A 21,782-nucleotide genomic window follows, 5' to 3' on the forward strand; every position below is an offset into this window, starting at 1 on the left:
AGGCTCGAGTCCTGCTGCGGGTGTTGCTGAGAGCAGGGGCAGTGGTGCTGCCCGAGCCTGGGAGGAGCAGGGGTCGCAGCAGGAGGCTTTACCCAGAGGTGATGGTGGGCGGGGGGTAGTTTTTGGCGCTTAGGTTGCAGCGGCTGTCCCCCGCTTGTCCCGGTTCTGCCCATTGGAGCCCGGCCTGTCCGCCTGAGCACTCGGGTCCGACCAGGGCCTGACCGCATCGCCCCGGGGGCGCAGTGCGCCTGCGCGGGGTCACAACCCGGGCTGTGTTAGCGCCACGACCTGGAAGTGACGTAGCGGAAGCTGGTGCTGAGGCGGCCGGGTGGGATGGTGCACAGCACTGGCTTCGGCTCCGGTCCGCGGCCCGTGTGGGAGCCGCCATGTCCGCCACGGTGAGTCCCGCCCGGGCCTCCGCGCCAGCTCCCGGGTCCCCGGGCCCCGCCCCCCGAGTGCCCCGCGCGTCGCGTGCCTGTGACGTCAGGCCGCGCGCGCCTGCGCCGGACCGAGCTGCTGAGAGCCCACCGGGAGTCCCGCGGGCCGCAGCCCTGGGTCGTCCCCTGCCCCGCCCTGCCCTTCTGTACGCGCGGCCGGGCCGCGGCGGAGCCTGCAGCCCGGGATGGAACAGGCCTCGCCTCTGCGGGAGCCGGACGGACTGGGCGCTTGCTTTACTCGTGGCGGCGCCATCGCGGCTCTGGGCGCCGGGCTGCAGCTCTGGCACTCTCACAGCTGCCAAATCAATTGTTTCGTGTCTTAAAATTCAACAGAATTAAAGCTGGGTTCAGGCAGATTCCATTTCATTAGGAATCTTGGGGAGCTTGCCATTTCTGAGGTATTTGCGTTGGCTGCCTAATCCTTTGAAACCAGAAGGTGGTTTCTCTGCAGAGATGAAGTTCACCTTTGCCTTTCCCACCTGGCAGTTTGTGGTGTTCTTAGGAAGAAGTTTCTGCATCGCAGTCGAACAGGATGTTTGTTTTGGGGAGGCAACACCAGTGAAGGTGGAGCTTGCTGTCCTAACAACGATAGGTGTCCCAGCAAGGAGTACACAGAAGGGGATCAGGGTACAGAAGTATTTATGTACAGCGGTGCTGAGGAGTCTGTGGCAAAGCAAAATTGGTGTTTTCACTGACAGCAAAGCGTGTCAGTGAAGTTAATTTATAAATATTGTGCAATACCGCATGCCATGGAGGCAGACATGTTCCTTTCGTATGAGTGAAGTGCCCCAAACAGTAAGAGAGAAAGGAGTTGGGGGTGCGTAAGTATGCACGTGAGCCCTCCTGTATAGATCTGATGAACTGTATGCTGTGTTTCTGGATGTGATGCCCATATTTGACTTCAGTTCGCTCCTTAGGGTGTTACTAGCCTGGTGGATAATGTGCAATCGTGTCCTTACTCAAATCAACATTACGCACAGTTAATGTTGCCTTGGACTTTATTGAGCCAGCTATAAAAAGGAAATCTTTTGTGCATTTGGTAATCTGTTAACATTAAAGCCCAATTCAGAATCCTAGGTTACGGTAGTAGTCAAAGGAGGTGGTAAATGCTAGGCATTGGAATTAAATTAATGCTTTTAAGATTCATTTTTAAGAACATTCGTTATTTTATTAATAACGACTGTAATATTGCTACCGGGCAATGCTAGCAATTTTCAGGTGGGTCGATACCACTACCTAGTTTTTCCAATTGATTCAGTGCAGTACTTTTTCCTCAGAGAATGCTGCGAAGGTAGCCGCTGTAGCTTAATTCCCTTCCCCGAAGAGCTGACAACCTCCACTGATCCCACCCCCTTTTCTTGCTGTGATGGCCATTCCCTCCCAATCTCCTAATCCAACCCGTACTGTAGCTGCCTCCCATTTCTTATCTCTGTGCCCAGGTTAGATTAGGAGGGTCACAAACAGAATGTCCCCTTCCTTTAGCACATGTTCTCGCACATGTTGTGCTAAGCAGCAGGGGCAGCAGCTTCCCTCTTCTTCTGATTTAAGGAGCGTCTGCTGCTTATATAACTAAACAGACTTTGGAGTGAATTTATCCTTAGGCATGGAAAATTGTACATCAAGGAACAGCCAGGTAAAGAAGTGGATGTTGCGTTCCAGACTCGTGTTTTTCATGATAATTACAGTCAGTGTGTCTGTACTCTGAAATTTTTTTGGGGGGGAGGGGGTGTCATTTCACAGCCCAAGCTTAAACATCTAGCCATCTTTTCTTTCCTGAGTTTGTGCAGGATGGGGTCTTGAACCGGGGAGTAGCACTTCCCGCTTGAAAAAAGTGCCAATTAAGTTGTTAGAAGTTTGGGTGTCTGCAGTGTTTGTCTTAATTAAAAGATAGCGTTGAAAACATGTCAGGTAGGAGGGGTGAGAAACTAAATGGGGGCTACAATTTTCTATTTATGCCAGGTGCGGAATGAATCGGTTTTAGCTGTTAATTCATCGTAACTTAAAGGTCTGGTAGCTAAGGTGTCAGTGAGTATGCAGAGAGAAATTAACCTTTGTACATTTTGAAGACGGACCTTTTTGTATAAGGATGAAATGTGTTTTCTTAATGAATGACCCTTAATTATGGGATATTTATTTAAGAGGAACCGAACGTAAAGTTTATGACGCCCAGTCCTGCAAACTGGACTTGCTGTGGAAGTCAATATATGAACCAAAATGGGACTGTCAGTTTTTTATGCTAAAGTTGACAGTGTTTGGTGACTTACACTCTTGTCCTGTGTCTGCCGGATGGCTGACTGCCTTCTGTGAAATGCTGGACACTTCAGCTGTAGCTGGAGATGATGCTTTTTTTGGTAGCTTATTCTTTAATAGATTTGTGCATTAGATATTTTGTTCAGCGTAGGAAGAGGTGGCTGCCAGCCTGAGGGCACACTTTAACTGCTCTGGTAGGCAGAATGAGCTGTGAGGTGCCACAAACATTTGTAAAGAAAACCCTGTGGACCTATGAATTCAGGGACCCGTTTTAATTTTACAAATAAATGTAATGCATTTTGCAGGACAAAAATGGCCTGAAAGACAGAGTTATCCGAGTGGGCACCAGGAAGAGCCAGGTAAGTTTCTGTTGTTCTAACTTCTGTCCTGGCATGGCTACACTGTTGAGTCTCTTTTCAACAGGAAATATTGTGCTACTTAAAACCTTGCTGCTGTATTCCTTAAAGTAGAAAACGTAGGTGGCTCATTTCAGTTTTGAAAAGCCTTTGTGCAGTACTTACGTAGGTGTATATCCAGGAAACGGTGCGTTTCAGGCATGCCGCATACAAGGCACAGTGCAGGACTTGGGGTTCCTCCAGTAGCGTTTGATGGGGGCTATTCAGAGAGATCTGTCTCTCCTAAGGTGCTGTCTCAGTTCAAGTACCAACTTCATGCAACTAAGGGGCTGGATGGACATACTCATCAGAAGCGTTAAAAGGAGGGTGTGGGTGCACCTCAGCTGGGAGGTTCAGACTCTTACCTGCGTGATCTTGCAGTGATGCAGGTCATCGCGCGCACTTTTTACCGTGACTCTGAGCAACTCGGGGTTAGGGTTGTAGTGGCTTTGCTATGCTTGTAGCACTACAGAGTCCTGCAGATGCAACTGGAATACCCTAGAAGCTTACGTTGGTATCCTTTGATAGTGATACAGTCATTACCTCTGTCTGTGCCCTAGCAAATTATTTTTCAGAGATGCTGAGCCCTCCTGGCTCACAAGTGCAGCTAGTGAAGTTCTAGGTCTGTGCTTTGGAACCCTAAAATAGTGTGCAGTCTTGCATGTTGCTCTTGATTTATTTGAGCCTCTGTTTTCTTCTTTGTCAACTTGGACCAGTAATGTAAATCAGTAATTTGTGAAACCTCACACCCCAGGCATTAGTAAAGCATCTTTGGGTTCTTGAATTAAATACAAAGTTGTTATTGGGAAACAAATGTATTTGTTTGTGTTTTATACAGATTACCTTTTTTCCCCTGTGGTGTAACCAAAAGCACCCAAGTTCCCTCCTGAAAGCAGCCCTAGAATTCAGTAATTACGTGTTTGCTGAAGAATGAGCTCCTGGGGTTAGGACAGCGTTCTGGCAGCAGTTAGTGCTTGCGGTCCCCTTGAGAGCAGAGGTAGGGGGAGATCCCTGCATGTTGGAGTTGTCGCACATTGTTGAGGCTGAGGATGAGAAGCTTGTCCCATGGCTGCCTAGCCTGGATCAGCTATTTGAATAAATGGAACCTTAGTCCCTTGGCTGTTACCTGGCATGTCTGAGTGTCAGATCAGGGGAGAAATTTAAGTAACGGGCATCTGACTACCTTTCTGTTGTAGGTGAAACAAAAATTCTTTCCGTCTGTATTTTGCTGCCAGTGAGGATCAGGTATCTTTGATATAGTGGCAAACTTTATGCTGCTTGGACCTTCACAAGGGCCTGGTGGGGGCGGGTATAGAGAGATACAGTGAGTGTGTCTCTTGCTATCTTAACTGCAGCTGGTAGGAGCAGGTTTGCAAAGAGAGATAAATTTCCTTTACGGTTTTGTTCTGAGATAACGTTGCTCACCCTGGCAGTTAGCAGTAGGAACATTTCTTTACTTTGAGGGAGGCTGGAGGATGAGGCACATTAGCTTTGGTGAAAGAACCTTTGCTTTCCCTGGTGGCAATGAGTAGCAGAGCCCTGTGTCCCAGATTATTGTTAAGAATTGTCAGTAATGAGACTTTGCACATCTCTGTGATTCACTTGGGAATCTGGCAGCATTTTACAAGAGGTCAGGCTTATTTCACGTGTGGGAAAACTAAGGTGCAGCAAACAAAGCAGCTTGCTCACAGCCAAACTGTGAATCGGTCGCAGAGAGATTAGCGTGCAGGAGATCTGGCTCTTTTCTGTAGCTGTGACCTCTAGGATACGCTGCCTCCTTCCAGCTGAGGGTTGGTGGAAGGTTTCTTTAGGTTTTGGTTCGGTAGCATAGTTGCTGTGGACTGTTTATCTCGGGAGTATCAAACACAGCCCACAGACGGGATCTAACCCATGGAACCCTGCATCTAGCTCATGGTGCTCCCTCTGTGTCTGATTAGACCCAATCAAGGCACGTTACACACACATGGCACAGAGCTTATCTGCTGGACAGACTGGGTCCACAGACCCTCCCCCCTTGTGCCCAGCATGTCCGGTCCCATGGCTGTCCCATGGCACAAGATTGCTGCACGTGGCCCGGATCTTGGAGTGGCCGGAATAGGCACTGCGTGTGGCATGGTCTGGCTGGAGCACTACCTGCGCTGCATGCCGGACTGCACTGCATGGAGCTGCATGCCACACGTGGCAGCCTCTCTAGCCGGTCTGGGACCTGTGCTGTGTGTGCGCTTGCAGACACTGGGGCTGGGGGAGTTTGACATCTCTGGTTTAACTCAACCCTTCTGTCAGAATGCAAGGTGAAGGTCACCTCATCTGATCTGGTCTTTGCCTTTTTTTTCCTACTGCTTCTAACCTCTGGCCTGCTGTGTCTGTTGCACTCAGTTGTTGCTTTTCCCCATGTGCAAGAGTGAGCTTGGCTCGTGTCAAACCCAAGCAGCTCCCATGTTTGGAAACAGCTTCTTTGTTTCATTAGATTATTTCAACAAGAGATGGGGAATTCTGGCCCCCGCTCAGTTCCATGGCAGCACTAGGCCGAGCACAGGAGGGTTTAGATTGTCACTCAGCGAACTGGGAGTCAACAAGCTATTTTGTGTGCCTTTGAGACCAGGGGCACCCCGGCCTGCAGGCTTTGTTCCCTAGCTTCATAGTTTCGTAGTTGCTAGGGTCGGAAGGGACCTGAGCAGATCATCTAGTCCGACCCCCTGCCCTGGCAGGAAAGAGTACTGGGGTCAAACGACCCCAGCAAGGTGTTCATCTAACCTCCTCTTAAAAACCCCCAGGGTAGGAGCCAGCACCACTTCTCCTGGAAGTTGGTTCCAGGCCCTAGCCGCCCTCCTGACCGTGAAGTCGCGCCTCCTGATATCTAACCTAAACCTACCCTCTGCTAGCTTGTGACCGTTACTCCTGGTCACTCCTGGCAGCGCTCGGGGGAACAGGGACTCCCCCAGTGCCTGCTGAATCCCCTCTGACTAGTTTATAACAGGCCACGAGATGCCCCCTCAGCCTTCTCTTTCGGAGGCTGAACAGGTTCAGGTCCTGTAGCCTCTCCTCGTAGGGCCTGCCCTGCTGTCCCCTGATCATGCGAGTGGCCCTCCTCTGGACCCTCTCCATGCTGTCCACATTCCTCTTGAAGTGCGGCGCCCAGAACCGGACGCAGTACTCCAGCTGCGGCCTGACCAGTGCCGCATAGAGGGGGAGGATCACCTCTTTGGACCTGCTCGAGATGCATCTGTGGATGCATGCCAAGGTGCGGTTGGCCTTCCTGACTGCCTCCCCACACTGCCGGCCCAAGTTCATCTTGGAGTCAAGGACGACTCCAAGATCCTTTTCCGCCTCCGTGCTGACAAGAGGGGAGTTCCCTAACCTGCAGGTATGGTGCCGGTTGTGTCTCCCGAGGTGCATCACCTTGCACTTGTCTGTGTTGAAACCCATCCTATTCTCGTCCGCCCACCCTTGTAACCTGTCTAGGTCTAATTGTAGCCTGTTGCTTCCTTCTAGTGTGCCCACGTCCCCCGACATCTTAGTGTCATCAGCAAATTTGAACAGGGTGCTTTTTACCCCCTCGTCCAAGTCGCTGATGAAGATGTTGAACAGTGCGGACCCTGCGGAACCCCACTGCCCACATGCCTCCAGGCTGAGAAGGACCCATCCACCACCACCCTCTGGGTGCGGCCCTCCGGCCAGTTGGCGACCCATTCGACTGTGTGGGTGTCTACACCACAGCCCCCCGGTTTCTTAATGAGAACGGGGTGAGAGACAGTGTCAAAAGCCTTCCAGAAGTCCGGGAAGACGATGCCCACTGCTACCCCTGCATCTAATGATCTGGTGATCGTTAGCGCTGTCCAGAATAGTTTGACTTGCCTTTCAGTGTAAGCAAGAAAATCTCTGTGCTTCCCTAATGCCATTCACCCAAGCATGGCCCTGGGTAGTTTCAGCCTTACAGCTTGCCCAGTCGTAGGCAAGTACGTGTCTCTGTCTCTGTCTCTGCCTCACTTAGCATTGCATGTAGGGTTTTGCCTTCTGTTTAACTGCAGCTGGCTCGGATTCAGACTGACAGTGTGGTCGAGATGCTCTGCAGGCAGTACCCTGGCCTTCGCTTTGAGATAGGTAAGTGCTCCTCAGAAACAGGGAGTGGGTGGGGCGAATGGGGTATAAGCAGTGTGACAGTTTCTGTATCTGGTAAGGAACTCTTGTCAGTTCCTAGTTCTGATCATGTAACTAGGCAGAGGCTGCTAATATGTGATGAGGAAGGAGCCTAGAATCCAGGAACTCACCAGGCCTTGCAGATGGCATTGCTGTTCCTCTTGGAGAATTCTGTGGGTCTGCCTGCGTTCGGGCATGTGTGACCTAGGCACCTTCCTGTCTCGTACTGGTCTGAAATGTTGTTCGTCTGCAAACTCGAAACTGAGGAGTAAGCAGGAAGCACTAGAGCCCAGTCCATCACTGTTGAGCAGGTGCCAACTTCCACCTGCTTGGGATCAGCAGCAAGGCCAGATAAGGGGCACAAAGCCATTTGCTTCATTAACAATGAAGCCAGTTGCTTCATTAACAATGGAATTACCTCACTTCAGCCTCATCTGCTCAGATGTACCTATCAACAGCTGCCATGTCTGGTTTATTTTCCTTCTGTACCCTTGGGTATAAAGAAACACACACATGGTAGGCCTGATCTTTACTACTGCCCAGTGCACAATGTTTCCAGTACTTAACTTGATTTATTCCCACTTGGATCCTGTTTTAATACCTTCACTAGAGTGGAGGAGCTTGGCACTCTCTGCTGAATGTTGTGCGGGGACTCCCAGAGACCAGGCCTGTGTGAATTGCCATACCTCTGCCCTTAACAAGAATTATGCACCTCTCTCTTTGAATAGTTGCCATGTCAACAACTGGAGATAAGATTCTGGACACGGCTCTTTCCAAGGTAAGTGGCCTCTTCCTCCTTTGTACCAAGAGTGACTGCATTTGATAAGGCTGTGGTGGGTCCCTAATGAGCTTTGTGTTCTTCCGTCTCCATTTAGATCGGGGAGAAGAGTCTTTTTACCAAAGAGCTGGAAAATGCACTAGAAAGAAACGAGTAAGAGCCCAGCCCTTTTCTTGCTTCCCCCAGGCCTGGAAAAGGTCTGGGCAAATCATATGGCTTCTTTGCATTTCCTCTCTGCATCTGAAATCCAGACAAGCACATGTATTCCTGTGGTCTCTTCATAATTCAAATAACTTTTAGAACATGTGGACAGTGGGACAGGCCTGTGAAAGGTCCCGTCTCCTTCTGTGCTGTTGCCTCAGCTACCCTTAGCTGTGGGAGGAACTCATCCTGACAAGTCTCCATCTCCTTCCCAGGCAGCAGGAGAATTTGTTGGGGCAGTGATGTTCGTGCTCTCCAAGCCAGCACTGTTTTCTAAAGTATCTGTATCATGTGCCCTGTGTATATTACTGGTTGCCACACACACTTTGCATCTAGGACTTTCTATAGAAGTTTGTGACTTGTTGTTAACAATAAGCAGCTCCTAAAACATCCCTTCTTGCTGATTGTATTGACTAACAGCTGTGCAGAGGAATCTGAACAGGTGGTTGCATCCCTTTCTGCAGTGACCTGTTTCTGTAGGAAAGTGAAGTTCAGATGCAGAATGTAGCACGGGGAGACTTCTGCTTTTTCCCTCCTATTCCAGATAAGCTGAGAGGGGTATGTGCAGCTAGAGGAATATAATGGAAATTGGACTAAAATTCAAGATTCTCTTTTAGGTTGTTGGCATTGATCCGGCCAGCTCCCATTAACAGTAGTGAAAAGCATCCCATAGAATTCAGGTGCTTACAGTTGCCCCTTTCACTGATTTGCTCTTTTGGAGGTATGAAATGTTAGCATGTGATAACTGTCTATCATATGTTAGTTCTTTAACTTTTTAGAGTGTGTAATTCCATTGAGAGGAGGCATTACAAGATGAATAGGTGCCTTTGCAATGTGCTTGGGCTTCTCCGGCTCTCCTCCTGAATACACATTGCAAGTATTTATGATGCAGCCTCTCCCTGGCGAAGATATCCCAGTTTTACAGACAGGAAACCTGGGGTACAGACAGTTGACCTGCCCAAGACTGCGTAGTGAATCGGTACAAGAACTAGGCATAGTATCCAGGAGTCCTTCTATCATATTCTTTCTCTAAAACAAAGCCCTATGTGGAATTTAACGGGTCAGCCATCTGCAAGCAGTTGCAGGTGTCCCATGGCTCGTTCTCCACCTCTGTGCTTTAACTTGTCTTCTCGGATGATTTTTAGAGTTGACCTGGTGGTTCACTCCTTGAAGGACCTGCCAACATCGCTTCTCCCTGGCTTTACTATTGGTGCCGTCTGCAAGTAAGTGTGGGTTGAGATGCCTGATTTCCACTAGACTTCTTTGTTCTCTGCCTTTGCATGGTAAAGAAGGCACTGGTGCTGCAAGAACTGTTCCTAGCGGGTCTGGCCCATACCAGTAACACCGTCAAGGGGGTCAGTCAGGTTTGCTTCCTTCTGTTCCTTCCTCGCTGCCCTGGCACTGTCAGATTACAGCCGTTGTGGGTCTCTGGAAGGGGAGAGGCTGTATTTATGGCTAACGGCCCCCTGTGAGAAACTTGAGTGGTGCAAGCGGTTGGCAGTGGGATAGGAAACTTTTCACACTAAATCACCAGTTTGAATCTAGTTCATTCCAGTAGCCCCTGAAATTATTCTGGTAAGATGTCTCTGGCATTCTGAGCTTACTCGATCTTGCTCCAGTCGTCAGTGGACAGGCCCAGTATTGTTTAATTCACCACCCTTCTGCTTGACATGGGAGTGGGTGCATTGAGAAGGGTGTGTCAGGACTCGGAGCTGTTGAGAGCCAGTTACGCTGTCCGATCAAGGGGTCATAGCAGGCGGTGCAGAGTGGGGGGCCATTTGCGGGCCCCGCTCTGCAGTGGGGGCGGACTGCGCACCGGGTGAGGGGAGAAGCAGAGTTGCAGAGTTGGCATCTTTGTGACGTCTGCGTTTGCAGGGATTTAAAGTGGGGACGGGAAAAAGTGCTCTTTGTTTCTGAAAATAATGAAACTTGGTGGAGACAACTCCACCACAGATTAGAACCGTCTCGCTTTTGTAGCCTCCCACTAAATAATGTTGTGTTTATACTGTTTTTCTTTCCAGAAGGGAAAACCCACATGATGCTGTTGTGTTTCATCCTAAGAGCTGTGGGAAAACACTCCATGCCCTCCCTGACAAGAGGTGAGCAGAGGGAATGAATGAGTTCTCCAAATGAATTCCTGGCACTTTCTGTTTTCAAAGTTCTGTGCAGGCTGGGAGGAAAGGCACAAAGCACAGCCCAGGGGCCCAGTACAGCCATGATGTAGCTCAGGGTTGTCCAGCTGCTAGTTTGCAGGCCTCAAGTAGGCCTTGAGGAGTTAATGTGCAGGCCCCGGTCTGGGTGGTCTGTGTCGTCCCCCCGCCCCCGCCGTTGCTCTCCAGCTGCTGCCACCAGAATCTCCAGGCTTCCTGTCTAGCTTTTGCTGCCTGCTTCTACCCCTGGAGGTTGAGCCAGGGCAGCCTCTGGGGCTGAGGAGGCTTTTGGACAGGAGGTTCAGTGGGGACCAGCAACCCTGTGTGGTGCAGAGTTGTTGGCACAATGCGGTGGGTGTCACCTGTTGTGCGTTGTGGCTGAGGGAGTCTTTGTGACGTGCCGCCGGGGAGATGCCCGTATTGTATGATTAGGCTTGGCAGAATTCAATTTTTATTTTTTAATAATTTTAATGGCTAAAATCAACGTTTATTTTTAAGCATTGTCATTTTTTGTTAATTAAAATTTTCAGGCTTGTGTGGAATTAGGGATATGGGACAGACAATTTAGTAATGACAGTGTACTGTTAAAAGCTTTATAAAACTGCATGTTAAAATATAAAAAGTGAATAGCCATAAATCAGTAAAGTACGCCTGGTCACGCAGGGGCCAGGCCAGGCTCGCTGGGAGTTTGCCCCTGTCCCGATCATGCAGGGGCCAAGATGGTTTTGTTAGGAGTTTGATGCCTGATCCCTCGCTGGGACCTGGGCAGAGTGAGTGGCCGTTGGCACCAGGCTCCTGGGCTCTGCCCCTCCAACCCTCGCTCTCAGCACAGCCCTAGTAGCACGGCCCTCAGCTCCTGCAGTGGCTGCCCCAGCTGCTGTCAGGAGAGCAGTGCACAGGTGGTGGAGTCGGGGCTGCCCCTACCTCATCTGCAGCAATGGAAATATTTTTTTGTCAGTCTGTGAGCGTCGTGTGAAATCAACATTTATCCGTGTTTATCAAGAAAAATGGAATGCTGCCAAACCTAAGTATGATGCGTGGATGCTGGCGCAGGGTCATGGGGAGCTGTGTGGTGTATGGCAAGCAGCTGGGGGAGGTGAGTGCAGTCCACGGTGGCTGGGGGAGCCTGTGGCCCCTGGTGTCTCAGAAGTTGGCCAACCCTGATCTAGCTCATTGCAGTCCAGAGGCTTGCAGCAGGGATCAGGTTGGCCCAGTGTGCTTGAGACCCACACCACAACTGACTTTTCTGTTAGTCTTTTGGGTTCTCCCCTTGGGTTCACCCATTGCAACCTTACAGTAGCAACAGTTACCAAGAGTTAATTTTTTTAAACCTATACTCCCTGGCTGATGCTGAGATTGGCTAGTGCTGTCCTGTTATGGCCTGGTGGTCCAGGGAATATGCAGGAAGCAGGATTTGTTTTGAGGGGAAGTTCGAGAAAAAAATACTTCCTTTTTAGCACCATCTCTTTAGAAATTACGGGATTATTTTTTCTCTCAGACATTTTAGGTAACTGCTATCATGAAACAGTGAAATTAAATTCTGGAAAACTGTAACGAGGCAAGAATTTTTACGGTTGACATCTGTTATTGGACCAGCTGCATGTGTGGGATAGACTTAGGGACGCTTTTAGGTATCAAGCTACTCTTCCTTGGGTAATTCTATCCCAACCGTGCAGTTGGACCAGTTAAGGATCTACGATTTCCTGGACCATTGTGGCTACGTCACTTCAACGTGTAATGTTTTTTATAACTACCGGTGTTAGGTAAGTGTAAATGTGGATGATATTTAAGACTAAACTGTTCTTCTTTTCCTTAGTTTTCATCTCAAAATTCCAAGGTCAGCACATACAGTTACAAAATAAATAAAAATAAAGAAGGAAAACGCACAACAACTGCAAAAGGCAAAGATTAGGTTTTTAAATGTAGGTATGCTAAGTAGGCAGCAGGACAGCTCTTGAAGCGTTTTGCTGTTTACCTTTGGAAATGCCTGGAATCACAGCAGGTGGCCAGTAGGAGAAACCTTTTTGTGCTGCTGGTTGGGTGCAGATGCTTCCTCAGCACAAAGTAACTTCTACAGCCTCACGTGGCTGCGGGGGAGGGAAAGGAGGCTGGAAGAGCTCGAGAGAGAGCAGCAGTTCAGGAAGTGCCAGCTTCTAAATGGAGTGCAAGTGTATCCTGACTCCTGCAGGACTGTGGGCTAAGGAGCCCTTGCAAACAGATGACACTACGATGTACTGACAAGAAAGGTATCGCCTGTACAAGGATATTTGTGGCTGCTTCCTGGAATATTTGACAAGTTTTGATTGTAGTCAAATAATAGGTGATCAGTTGACGATATCTGCATTCTCAAGACAGCAGCTCACTAAGGATTCACAGGTCAATGGTTCAAAGGTTGGCAGTCGAGCTCAAGCTGGGTTGTTTGATTGCGTCTCATGTTAGTGAGGCCGTGTGTCAAAGCTCTCCAAGTAATTTTTCCTTCTGCCAAGGAATACAGATGACAGGCAGGTTCCCCGATCCATCTGCCTGAATTTAAAGACCTGCAAAACCTGTGTCCTTGGAAGCTCTTATACTGTTTTTAGTTGGAAGTGAGTGAATGAATCTAATGCCATTTCACTGTGGTTCTTTTTTTATCTGTAGTGTCATTGGAACCAGTTCACTTCGGCGTGCGGCACAGCTCAAAAGGAGCTTTCCTCAGCTGGAATTTAGGGATATTGTATCCTTTTCTTGTGGAGCGCTTTTTAATTCCAGTATCCAGTGCAATCCAATACTCCACGCTGCCCTCTTAAGCTATTGGGGTAAAGATGTCTGGTCTCTGCTGGCTCATTCTACCAGTGTCTCTTTTGCTGAGACTACAAGGAAGGGGCTCAGTGGTGATCCAGCTTGTAAGAGGACAGGTATCATATTAGGAGCTGGCTTTAAAAAAGGAATGAAGCATTCATTTCACAGACCTTGAAAAGCATACTGCAGCCTGCTGCTCTTTCTGAGCCTTTAGAGTGCCCGTTGTCCTCTTGCCCCACATCTAGCCATAGGTTTCTGTTAACTGGTCAGGCTGCAGCTAGAATACTGTATGCAATTCTGGGTGCTGCAATTCAAGAAGGATGTGCACAACCTTGAGAGGGTCTGGAGGAGGGCCACTAGTATGGTTAGAGGCCTGCAGGGAAGGCCTTATGAGGAAAGGCTGAGGGATCTGGACCTTTTCAGCCTCTGCAAGAGAAGGCTGAGGTGGGGATCCTGTGGCAGTGTACACAAATTTCCCTGGGGGGGGCGCGCAGGGACTAAGAGATGCTCTGTTTACCAGAGGACCCCTTGGAATCACCAGAAACAGTGGCCACAAACTGAGAGAGAGTAGATTTAGGTTGGACATCAGGAAGAACTTCACAGTTAGAGTTGCCAGAATCTGGAATGGGCTTCCAAGGGAGGTTCTGCTCTCTCCTACCTTTGGGGTCTTCAGGAGAGGACTGGATAAGCATCTGGCTGGTCACATGACCCCAGCACTTTTTCCTGCCCCTGGCAGGAGGCGGGACTCAATGATCCACTGAGTTCCCTTCTGACCCTAGCGTCTATGAATCTGTGAAGCTTGCTGCTGTCTTGGGTGTGGATGATCTTGGTGGGTTTCCCTGCCGCTACTTATGTGGGAGTTTCTGCCTCGTCGTGCGGTTTTCTGCTTAGCCCTGTCCCGTGGAGGGAGGCAGGAGAGGGTTGATGTGCTCCTGCTGCCAGGGGATGGGGCACAAGTGCAGCTTGCTCCATGCAGAGACAGGGGAGCAGTATGAAGGATAGACAGCTGTTTGTAGTGACTGCAGTAGCAGTCTCTGGTGGCCACAGAGCGGAACTGCAAGCAAAGGCACTACATTGGAGGTAGTGGTCAGGCCTGTGTCTGTTCTTTCTTGACCCTTCCTACAGAGAGGGAATTTAAACACCCGCTTAAAAAAGCTGGATGAAAAGGAGGATTTCAGTGCTATAATCCTTGCTGCAGCTGGACTGAAGAGGATGGGCTGGGAGAATCGTATTGGTCAGGTAAGGAGAAGAGCAACAAGGGGTAGAGTTGCCTCCGGACCGGTAACTCGTTCTGCTTTGGACCTCTTCTCTGCCCCATTATGGACGAGCATGGAATCTGCTGGGTCCCTCACTAGATCATTGCGCGACTGGACTGCAGTCAAATGAGAATTCCATTCCTGTCGTCTTCCAAACGTGCTCCCCACGTATAGCTTGTTATAGAGCAGTGAAGACATACTTGCTTATCAGATAGTCTTAGAATGCTTCACAGAGCCCTTTAGAAGTGTGTGTGTGTGTGTGTAACAATTACTGATGAGTATCCCATCTCAGTGAGTTAGATGCTATTATGCCTGCTGTGTAAATGGGGAGCCAGCATACTGCACTTGCTTTTTGTTACGAAAAACATTTCAGTCTCATCCTACACTCTGCTGTTTGTTTTTATTTTTTATTTATTTATTTTTTTAACTGAAAAGATGCATCATCTTACCATTACAATGTTAATTAGTCTTGGTGTTGATTTCCTCCAGATTCTAAGCCCTGAGGATTGTCTTTACGCTGTTGGCCAGGTAGGTTGTGATTTCTTTGTCCTAAGCCGTGATGCATATTAAAAACCAGCAGTGATTTGATATAATATCTGAGTAATTGATTATTGTACAACAACCAAACACGTTAATTAAACATGGATGTCAAGTATCTGGATTTCGAGAGAGCCTTTGACCTAGTTCCCCATGATGTCCTCATGGTTAAGCTGGGGAACTGTGGCCTGGATCATTTTACGGTCTGATGGCTAGGTAACTAACTACGGGGGTCGGACCCAAAGATTCCTAGTTGATGGGAGCAGATCGGTGTGGTGCAGGGTGAGCAGGGGAGTCCCTCAGGGCTTGGTACTTGGGCTGGTACTCTTTAACATCTTCATTTAACGATCTAGATTCAGGAGTCGGATGCGAACTGGCCAAGTTCGCAGATGATACCAAATTATGGGGGAGGGCGGTCACGCTGCAGGACAGGCCGGGGATACAGACTGATTTGGACATGGTGTCAAGGTGGGCTGACCAAAATGTGATGGCCTTCAGTGGAGAGAAGCGTAAGGTGCTGCACCTCGGTAGGAAGAACCTTCAATATACTTACAGGCTCAGCAGTGCTACACTTGCTGGCACCATGACCAAAAGGGACTTGAGGTCTTGACTGACCACAAGATGAATATGAGCAACCAATGCGATGCTGTGGCTAGCAAAGCAAACCAAACTCTGTCGTGCATCCACCGATGCATCTCGAGCAAAACCAGGGAAGCCATCCTTCCGCTTTACTCGGCCTTGGTGACACTGCAGCTGGAGTAGTGGCTCCAGTATTGAGCCCCCCACTTCAGGAGGGATGTGAAGAAGCTTGAGAGAGTTCAGACGAGAGCCAGTTGTATGATCCAAGGCCTGGAGGGAAGGCCATATGAGGAGAGGCTGAGGGACTTGGGACCTTTCATTCTGGAAAAGGCAGCTCAGGAGGGACTTGGTGTCAGTCTACGAGTATATAAGAGGGGTACGTCGGAACCCGGGAGAACAGCTGTTCACCAGAGCTCCCCAAGGGATAACAGGGTCTAACGGCCATAAACTCCAGGAAGGCCAATTTAGACTAGACATAAGAAAGAAGTTCTTTATGGTGCGAGTGTCTAGGGTCTGGAACAAACTCCCTCCAGTGGTGGTGTAAGCACCCACTCTGGACTCCTTCAGAAAACACGTGGCTGTATTTCTTGCTGGGGTCACTTGGTCCCAGCTGAGTTCCTGCCTGTGGTGGTGGGGGGGGGGCTGGACTCGATGATCTCACGAGATCCCTTCTAGCCCCTAATGTGTACGAAACCTATAATTGTGTCTTCAAATCGGAAGCAGCAGCTATGATACTTTTTACCACCTCAGACTGCTGGTTTATGTCCAAGTAGCCTTTTGGAAGTACTCTGGTTCTTACTGAAAGCCTAACAAATTTGACCCCATGCCAACCCGTTGTTCCCTTGAGGTGGTCCATTAGGGGTTTAGTAATATAGGGCATTTATACATGTACTCTGAGGAGGAGTTGGGGAGGGCACTTCAGGTGGAGTGGCTCTGAGAACCGCTGTAATTTAAAGCACACCAGGCTGTCGCGTGTGATCAGCATCTCCACGCTGAAAAATGTCAGTGGGGGCATTTTAACTAAAGCTCATTCAATTGTAATTACAGCGTGCTGGAGCAGTGAGCTTTCGTTTAAGTGCTCCTGCTGCCATTTTTCAGCACATGACACTGGAGTCTGCTGGAGTGCAGTAATTACCGTGCTCCAGCGAGCTCGATTAATCGAGTCTGTTTGGCTGCGCTGTAATTACAGCGTGTCGGAGCAGCCTTGGTGTACGTGTATAGGTGCCCATGGTCACCGTCCCCGGTTTGGAATTGTCATCCTACAGCCACTTGCCTAGTAGGGGGCACCTGTTACGATGCCCTCACCGTCGTGTATAAAAATAGTTCAAATTCAGTATTTTAACTGCAGATGTTTGGAGAATGTGGTGACTTCTCCAGCTTTTGTATAACCGTCATGGCATGTAGCTGTGTGCATAGCATTGGAGTTACCGCCTAAGCATTGTGGCTTAGGAGAAAATTGTGTCATTGTGCAGGCTACTTACTTTCAGCCAGTTGACTAAGATCAGGCCTGATCTGTGCTTGCGGCCAGCTCCAGATCCTCTCCCTGGCAGTGAATTCAGTTTCTCTTTATTTATTTGTTAAAACTGTTGTTGCTAAACCACTGGATTTAATGTTTCATGAGTAATGCAGAAGAGAGATGCACAAAGACCGAGGACAATGTTTTTTTCCTTCAGGGTGCCTTAGCAATAGAAGTTCGAGCCAAAGACCAAGAGATACTAGATATGGTATCTGCCCTGCATGATGGGGAGACAGTGCTGTGCTGCATTGCTGAGAGAGCCTTTATGAAACACCTGGTAGGGTTAATACCTGTTCTCATTCTCTGGAAAGCGGTAACTACTGTTGTATTGGAACTGAACTGAAATAACTGTATTGGGAGCCTACTGGATTTCCTTGGCACAGCCTCCAAACAGATTATTGTCAAATATTTCTCAGTGGATATGTACATGTATACAGGTTCTGAGGGAAGGGTGACAGTTGGCTCAGGCTTCTCCAAGCTGCTTGCTAGTGGTGTGTAACGCATTGTTTGTTGTGTTTTATTTTAAGGAGGGGGGATGTAGCGTCCCCGTTGCAGTCAGCACCCTACTGAAAGACTCCCAGGTGAGAAGGACTTAATGTATGTAGATTTCTCCAGTGACACTGATCTGATTGAGGAACCTGTTCTACATATAGTAGGATTTCTAGTTCCAGAACACAGACATGTTATCCTTTGGGAGGATGGGAATATAAGATTCAGTTACTGAGATGGCAAGCTGAAAACAAAGTGTGTTAGGGCCCTGCTGGCCCTACACACTGGGACTGAATGCCTGATCCAGCGTATAAGGCCTGGAATTTTGGCAGCAGGGGTGTGGTGCCTGCCCCAAATTTCCAGGCTTGTGGGGAGTGTCCCATAGGCTGAGCATCCCTGGTGTAAGAGATGCAAGCTGGCAGAAACAATTTGCGCAGAAGCGTGTAGGGACGTCATACAAAACAGTTTCTCAGAACTAAGTTTCTTCCCATAATGTCCAAAGACGGGAGTCTTGTGTTTTTGAAGGAGGACAGGTTTTGGTTTGTTCCAGTTGCTAATTGCCTCTCCCTGTGTTTCCTTCAGTTGTATTTGACAGGAGCGGTCTACAGCTTGGATGGATCAGATAGCCTGAGAGAAACTATGCAGACCAGTGTTAATTACCCACAGCAGGTAAATAAATGCTGTTTGGTTTTAAGGCTCAAACCAAGCCAGAGGATAAAAAGAAAGCAGCCCCTTTGTAGTTTTCCTGTTTGTCTCTTAGTTTCATCTTTAGAATACTGGGGTGGAGCTTTTGGAACATGGAAGCTGCACTCCCACGGTGCCCTGCTCTTTACTATTCATTGTCTTCCCTTTCTAGAATGAAGATGGACCCAATGATGATGTGCAGCACGTTGGCATCACAGCCAAGAACATTCCTCATCGTGCTCAAGAGGCTGCAGAGAAGCTAGGTACTGAACTAGCCAGCCTGCTGCTGAGCAAGGGAGCCAAGCACATCCTCAACGTGGCAAGGCAACTCAATGATGCCCGCTAAACCCACCCATTAGTAGTACTCATATGGGCATGATTCCTGCAATCTTGTTGGGAAGTTTGATGGATGTATGAGGGACTAAGCCTCTGTGGTTGCTGAGTAGTCCCCCATCGAGTGGAGAAGTTGTAGGTCACACTTCAAATAATAAACTAGTTCCTGTAGGGGTCCGGATTCCTGTTGATAAGACTTAGTTGTATTAATGTTTCTCCTACTCTCAGACTCTTTTTTGGGTACGTCTTATTTCAACAGCTTAATTTTGTCCTGGAAAATTTACCAAAAAGCTTGCAACCTGTCATTTTAAAAATACAATAATAAATAACTGAACACAATCTTCAGTCAAGGACAGCACTGTCAGGAGGCTGAAAGAAGCCATGATCAGATGAAGTTTGTGTGCATTCTCTTTGGGCCGGGTCTCGGAGCCATTCAGTAATTGGCAAAAAAGCTCGAAGGGTAAGAAGTCTTTCGCCTTTAACAGGAAGAATTTGTGTTGCTTTCACTCAAAGAATTCAATGGGTGAAAACTAGACAGATTTTGATTAGTGCCTTAACTGCAACACGCCCCAATTTAATTGTATTAGAAAACCATTGGGTAACCTTTTGCCAGATAAAAATCAGTCAGTCAGGAACGGGGCACATTTATCTTCAAGTTCAACCTCATGAATTTAGCTTCTAAATTAAGGCAGTGGAAAGTGTAGACTTGAGAATACACACAATTTGAACTTTACTAATCTTTCCAGATTTAGTTGCCAGTTCCTTCTACATAGACCACAGCTGGGAACGTACTTTCCACCAGTGAGTTTGCGTCTGCTCCAGCAAGGACCAATGCCTTCTAGAAACATTTACATTGCATTGTACAGGAATCCTGCTCTGCAAGTGAAACAGTTAATTGTTTACATCTGTGCAATATCCACCGAGTGGAACAAGCACTGAATAGCCTAAAAAAGTTCTAATTTATGTTCACTTAATATACCTTTCCTCAGCAGAAGGGTTGACATTGACAGTGTTTCTAGCCAAGTAGTAGGTCCAAATAAACCCTTCAAATGACGAATGCTTTCTGGCTGGAAACTGCTTGAGCTATGGGCAAATCACAAAACAAACTACAAGGACAACTCAAGCATATACCAAATGAGAATTTAATCAACCAGGAGGGCAAGCCTCTATATACAAAGAATGCACTCTGTACTGTTTTCAGGTAAGGGAAGAATATTACCATTCCAAACTTCTTCTTATAAGCATTATAAAAATTGAGGGAGAACTTGAATGTGAGGCTTATCCTGGATTCCCTTCAGCTGTGAGCAAGTTTGACTTCCTTGCTTAAGTCCAATCAACAGAAACAGATAACCCTAGGAAATCAGGCAAGATCCTTATTACACTGTAAACTGCTATATGCATGGTTGTTTTTCTAGCAGGCTACTTCTTCACTGCAAGCTGTTAGAGAAGAGAATAGCTGACATCTGCCAAGCGCAGAGGTGAAGACTGGAGCCTGGCTTTAGCCCAACAGGGGCTGTTCTGCCAGCGGAGTCTGGGGCCAGGCCTAGAGTTTTCTCTGGCTGGGTGATGTGGTCACACTGCGGCTCCTGGGTACAGGACCTTTGTCGTAGAGGATAAGTGTTGACCCCTGCAGAAACTGAGCTAGGCTTAGAGGCATTTCCCAGCGCCGGCCACTCGAGACAAAGGCTTCTGGTGGGTGCGAGCTTTCTTTTTGGCGCAGCGAACAGACAAAGGAAAACAAGATGTGGGCGTTTTTCACGGCAGTCCCGGATCAACCCCGACCCGACAGCGCCCCTTGTTCCCAGCGCTCAGTGCGGGCCTGTGACCGCGGGCGGAGTAATTCCTTTCCGCTCTCCCGCCGCCTGTGGCGGTCGCAAGCGGCTGCAGCGCGAGCCCCGAAACCTGCTTGGAGCCAAGCTCCGGCGACGTCACCGCGCGCCGCGGCCCCAGCACTCCGCGCTTAGCGGGGGCGGAGCCAAGCAGGGCCCCGCCGCCGGTCCCCTCCCCCCGCGATTTCGCAGCTCTTTCCGGCTGGGTGGGTGGCCCTGAAAAGGGCCGTTGTGGGGGGCGAGGGGCGGGGGCGCTAGTACTCTTGCGACTGCTGGACGCCGCCGCCCTTCTTGCCGGCCTTGAGCGGGCCGCCGCCCGCCTTCTTGGGCAGCAGTACGGCCTGGATGTTGGGCAGCACGCCGCCCTGCGCGATGGTGACGCCGCCCAACAGCTTGTTGAGCTCCTCATCGTTGCGCACAGCCAGCTGCAAGTGCCGCGGGATGATGCGCGTCTTCTTGTTGTCGCGCGCCGCGTTGCCTGCCAGCTCCAGGATCTCGGCCGTCAGGTACTCCAGCACGGCCGCCAGGTAGACGGGCGCGCCGGCGCCCACGCGCTCCGCATAGTGCCCGCGCCGCAGCAGGCGGTGCACGCGGCCCACGGGGAATTGCAGTCCCGCGCGCGACGAGCGCGACTTGGCCTTGGCACGGGCCTTGCTGCCGCTCTTGCCGCGGCCGGACATGGCGTCTGCGCTCAGCGGCGAACGAGGCTCCGGCGTAGACTGGGCCCAGCCGCGCTGCGCGCTCCCTTGTATCCTGCGCTCCGCCGGCGCGCTCGCCCCATTGGCCGGCGCGGCCGCCCGCGCTGTGATTGGCCGCACAGAATGGGCGCGCTGGCTCATTGGGCGCCGTTGTGATCCAGCCGGGCTCTCACTGGCTGCTTCTGTGAGCCAATGGCAAAGTAGGGCGCCAAATTCAAACCGCGAAGGGCGCGCGGCCTTTTTCGCTCTAGCTGCTTGCGCGCGCCAGGCCCCGACCCGCGGCCGCTTCAGGGTGAGTGTCCGGCGCGGCCCTGGGGCGCTCTCTACCCCGCGCCGGGCAGCGCCTCCCGCGGGCCGGCTCGGAGCCCCCGGCGTCCGGGCCTGTCTTGGGGCACGAAGCGCAGCCCTTGCTCCTCCGGAGCCTGGCGCTCCCGCCCGCTTGAGCAGGCAGGGCTCCTTGCTAGAGCTCCGGTTCTCCAGCGCGGACGGTCCCCGAGCGCCCCGGGTAGCCCTGCAGGCCCGCGGGGGCCGTTTCCCACTTTCTGCCTTGCCCCCGCCCCCGGGGAAGCAAGGCTTCCCGTTTCTCAACGCTGCTGCGCTCGTGCTTTCGGCAGGACAGCCGGGCCCCGCCCCGCTCAGGAGCGGTTGACAGCCTGTGTCCTATAGCCCGCATTAGCTCGAGTACCCAGGAGCGTCGGCTGGTCCAGGGCTCAGCAGGCCACTGGTCCAGCGCAC

The 21,782-nt window shown here is 50.0% G+C and overlaps 2 protein-coding genes across 3 annotated transcripts; one reads left to right on the forward strand and one right to left on the reverse strand.

The window, feature by feature from the left end:
* The first annotated feature begins 250 nt into the window (after positions 1 to 250).
* Positions 251 to 18,701, forward strand: HMBS (hydroxymethylbilane synthase). Of its 2 annotated transcripts, XM_090027197.1 has the most exons (14): positions 251 to 398; positions 2,993 to 3,046; positions 7,111 to 7,183; positions 7,948 to 7,997; positions 8,095 to 8,150; positions 9,344 to 9,421; positions 10,220 to 10,297; positions 12,986 to 13,061; positions 14,252 to 14,365; positions 14,872 to 14,910; positions 17,172 to 17,291; positions 17,542 to 17,595; positions 18,086 to 18,172; positions 18,360 to 18,701. In XM_090027197.1, exons 1-14 carry the CDS (start codon positions 387 to 389, stop codon positions 18,531 to 18,533), a joined length of 1,065 nt encoding a protein of 354 aa, XP_089883323.1. In that variant the 5' UTR covers positions 251 to 386; the 3' UTR covers positions 18,534 to 18,701. The 2 variants fall into 2 exon arrangements, with proteins under 2 accessions (XP_089883323.1, XP_089883324.1); XM_090027198.1 differs by lacking the exon at positions 17,172 to 17,291.
* Positions 18,702 to 19,644: 943 nt separating this feature from the next.
* On the reverse strand, positions 19,645 to 21,250 carry H2AX (H2A.X variant histone). The gene has a single exon (XM_090027202.1). The coding sequence runs from the start codon at positions 21,186 to 21,188 to the stop codon at positions 20,604 to 20,606; it is 585 nt and encodes a 194-aa protein (XP_089883328.1). The 5' UTR covers positions 21,189 to 21,250; the 3' UTR covers positions 19,645 to 20,603.
* Positions 21,251 to 21,782: the final 532 nt, after the last annotated feature.

This window comes from Crocodylus siamensis, chromosome 14 (genome assembly GCF_052110815.1).
Source record: "Crocodylus siamensis isolate JL-2025a chromosome 14, ASM5211081v1, whole genome shotgun sequence".
NCBI lineage: Eukaryota > Metazoa > Chordata > Crocodylia > Crocodylidae > Crocodylus > Crocodylus siamensis.

Bases quoted from the DNA above. Each gene is read 5' to 3' on its own strand.
- H2AX (XM_090027202.1), bottom strand. From the start codon at position 21,188: ATGAGCCAGCGCGCCCATTCTGTGCGGCCAATCACAGCGCGGGCGGCC.
- HMBS (XM_090027197.1), top strand. The intron at 7,998-8,094 runs GTAAGTGGCCTC...GTCTCCATTTAG, and splicing joins TGGACACGGCTCTTTCCAAG to ATCGGGGAGAAGAGTCTTTT. The intron at 18,173-18,359 runs GTAAATAAATGC...TTCCCTTTCTAG, and splicing joins GTGTTAATTACCCACAGCAG to AATGAAGATGGACCCAATGA.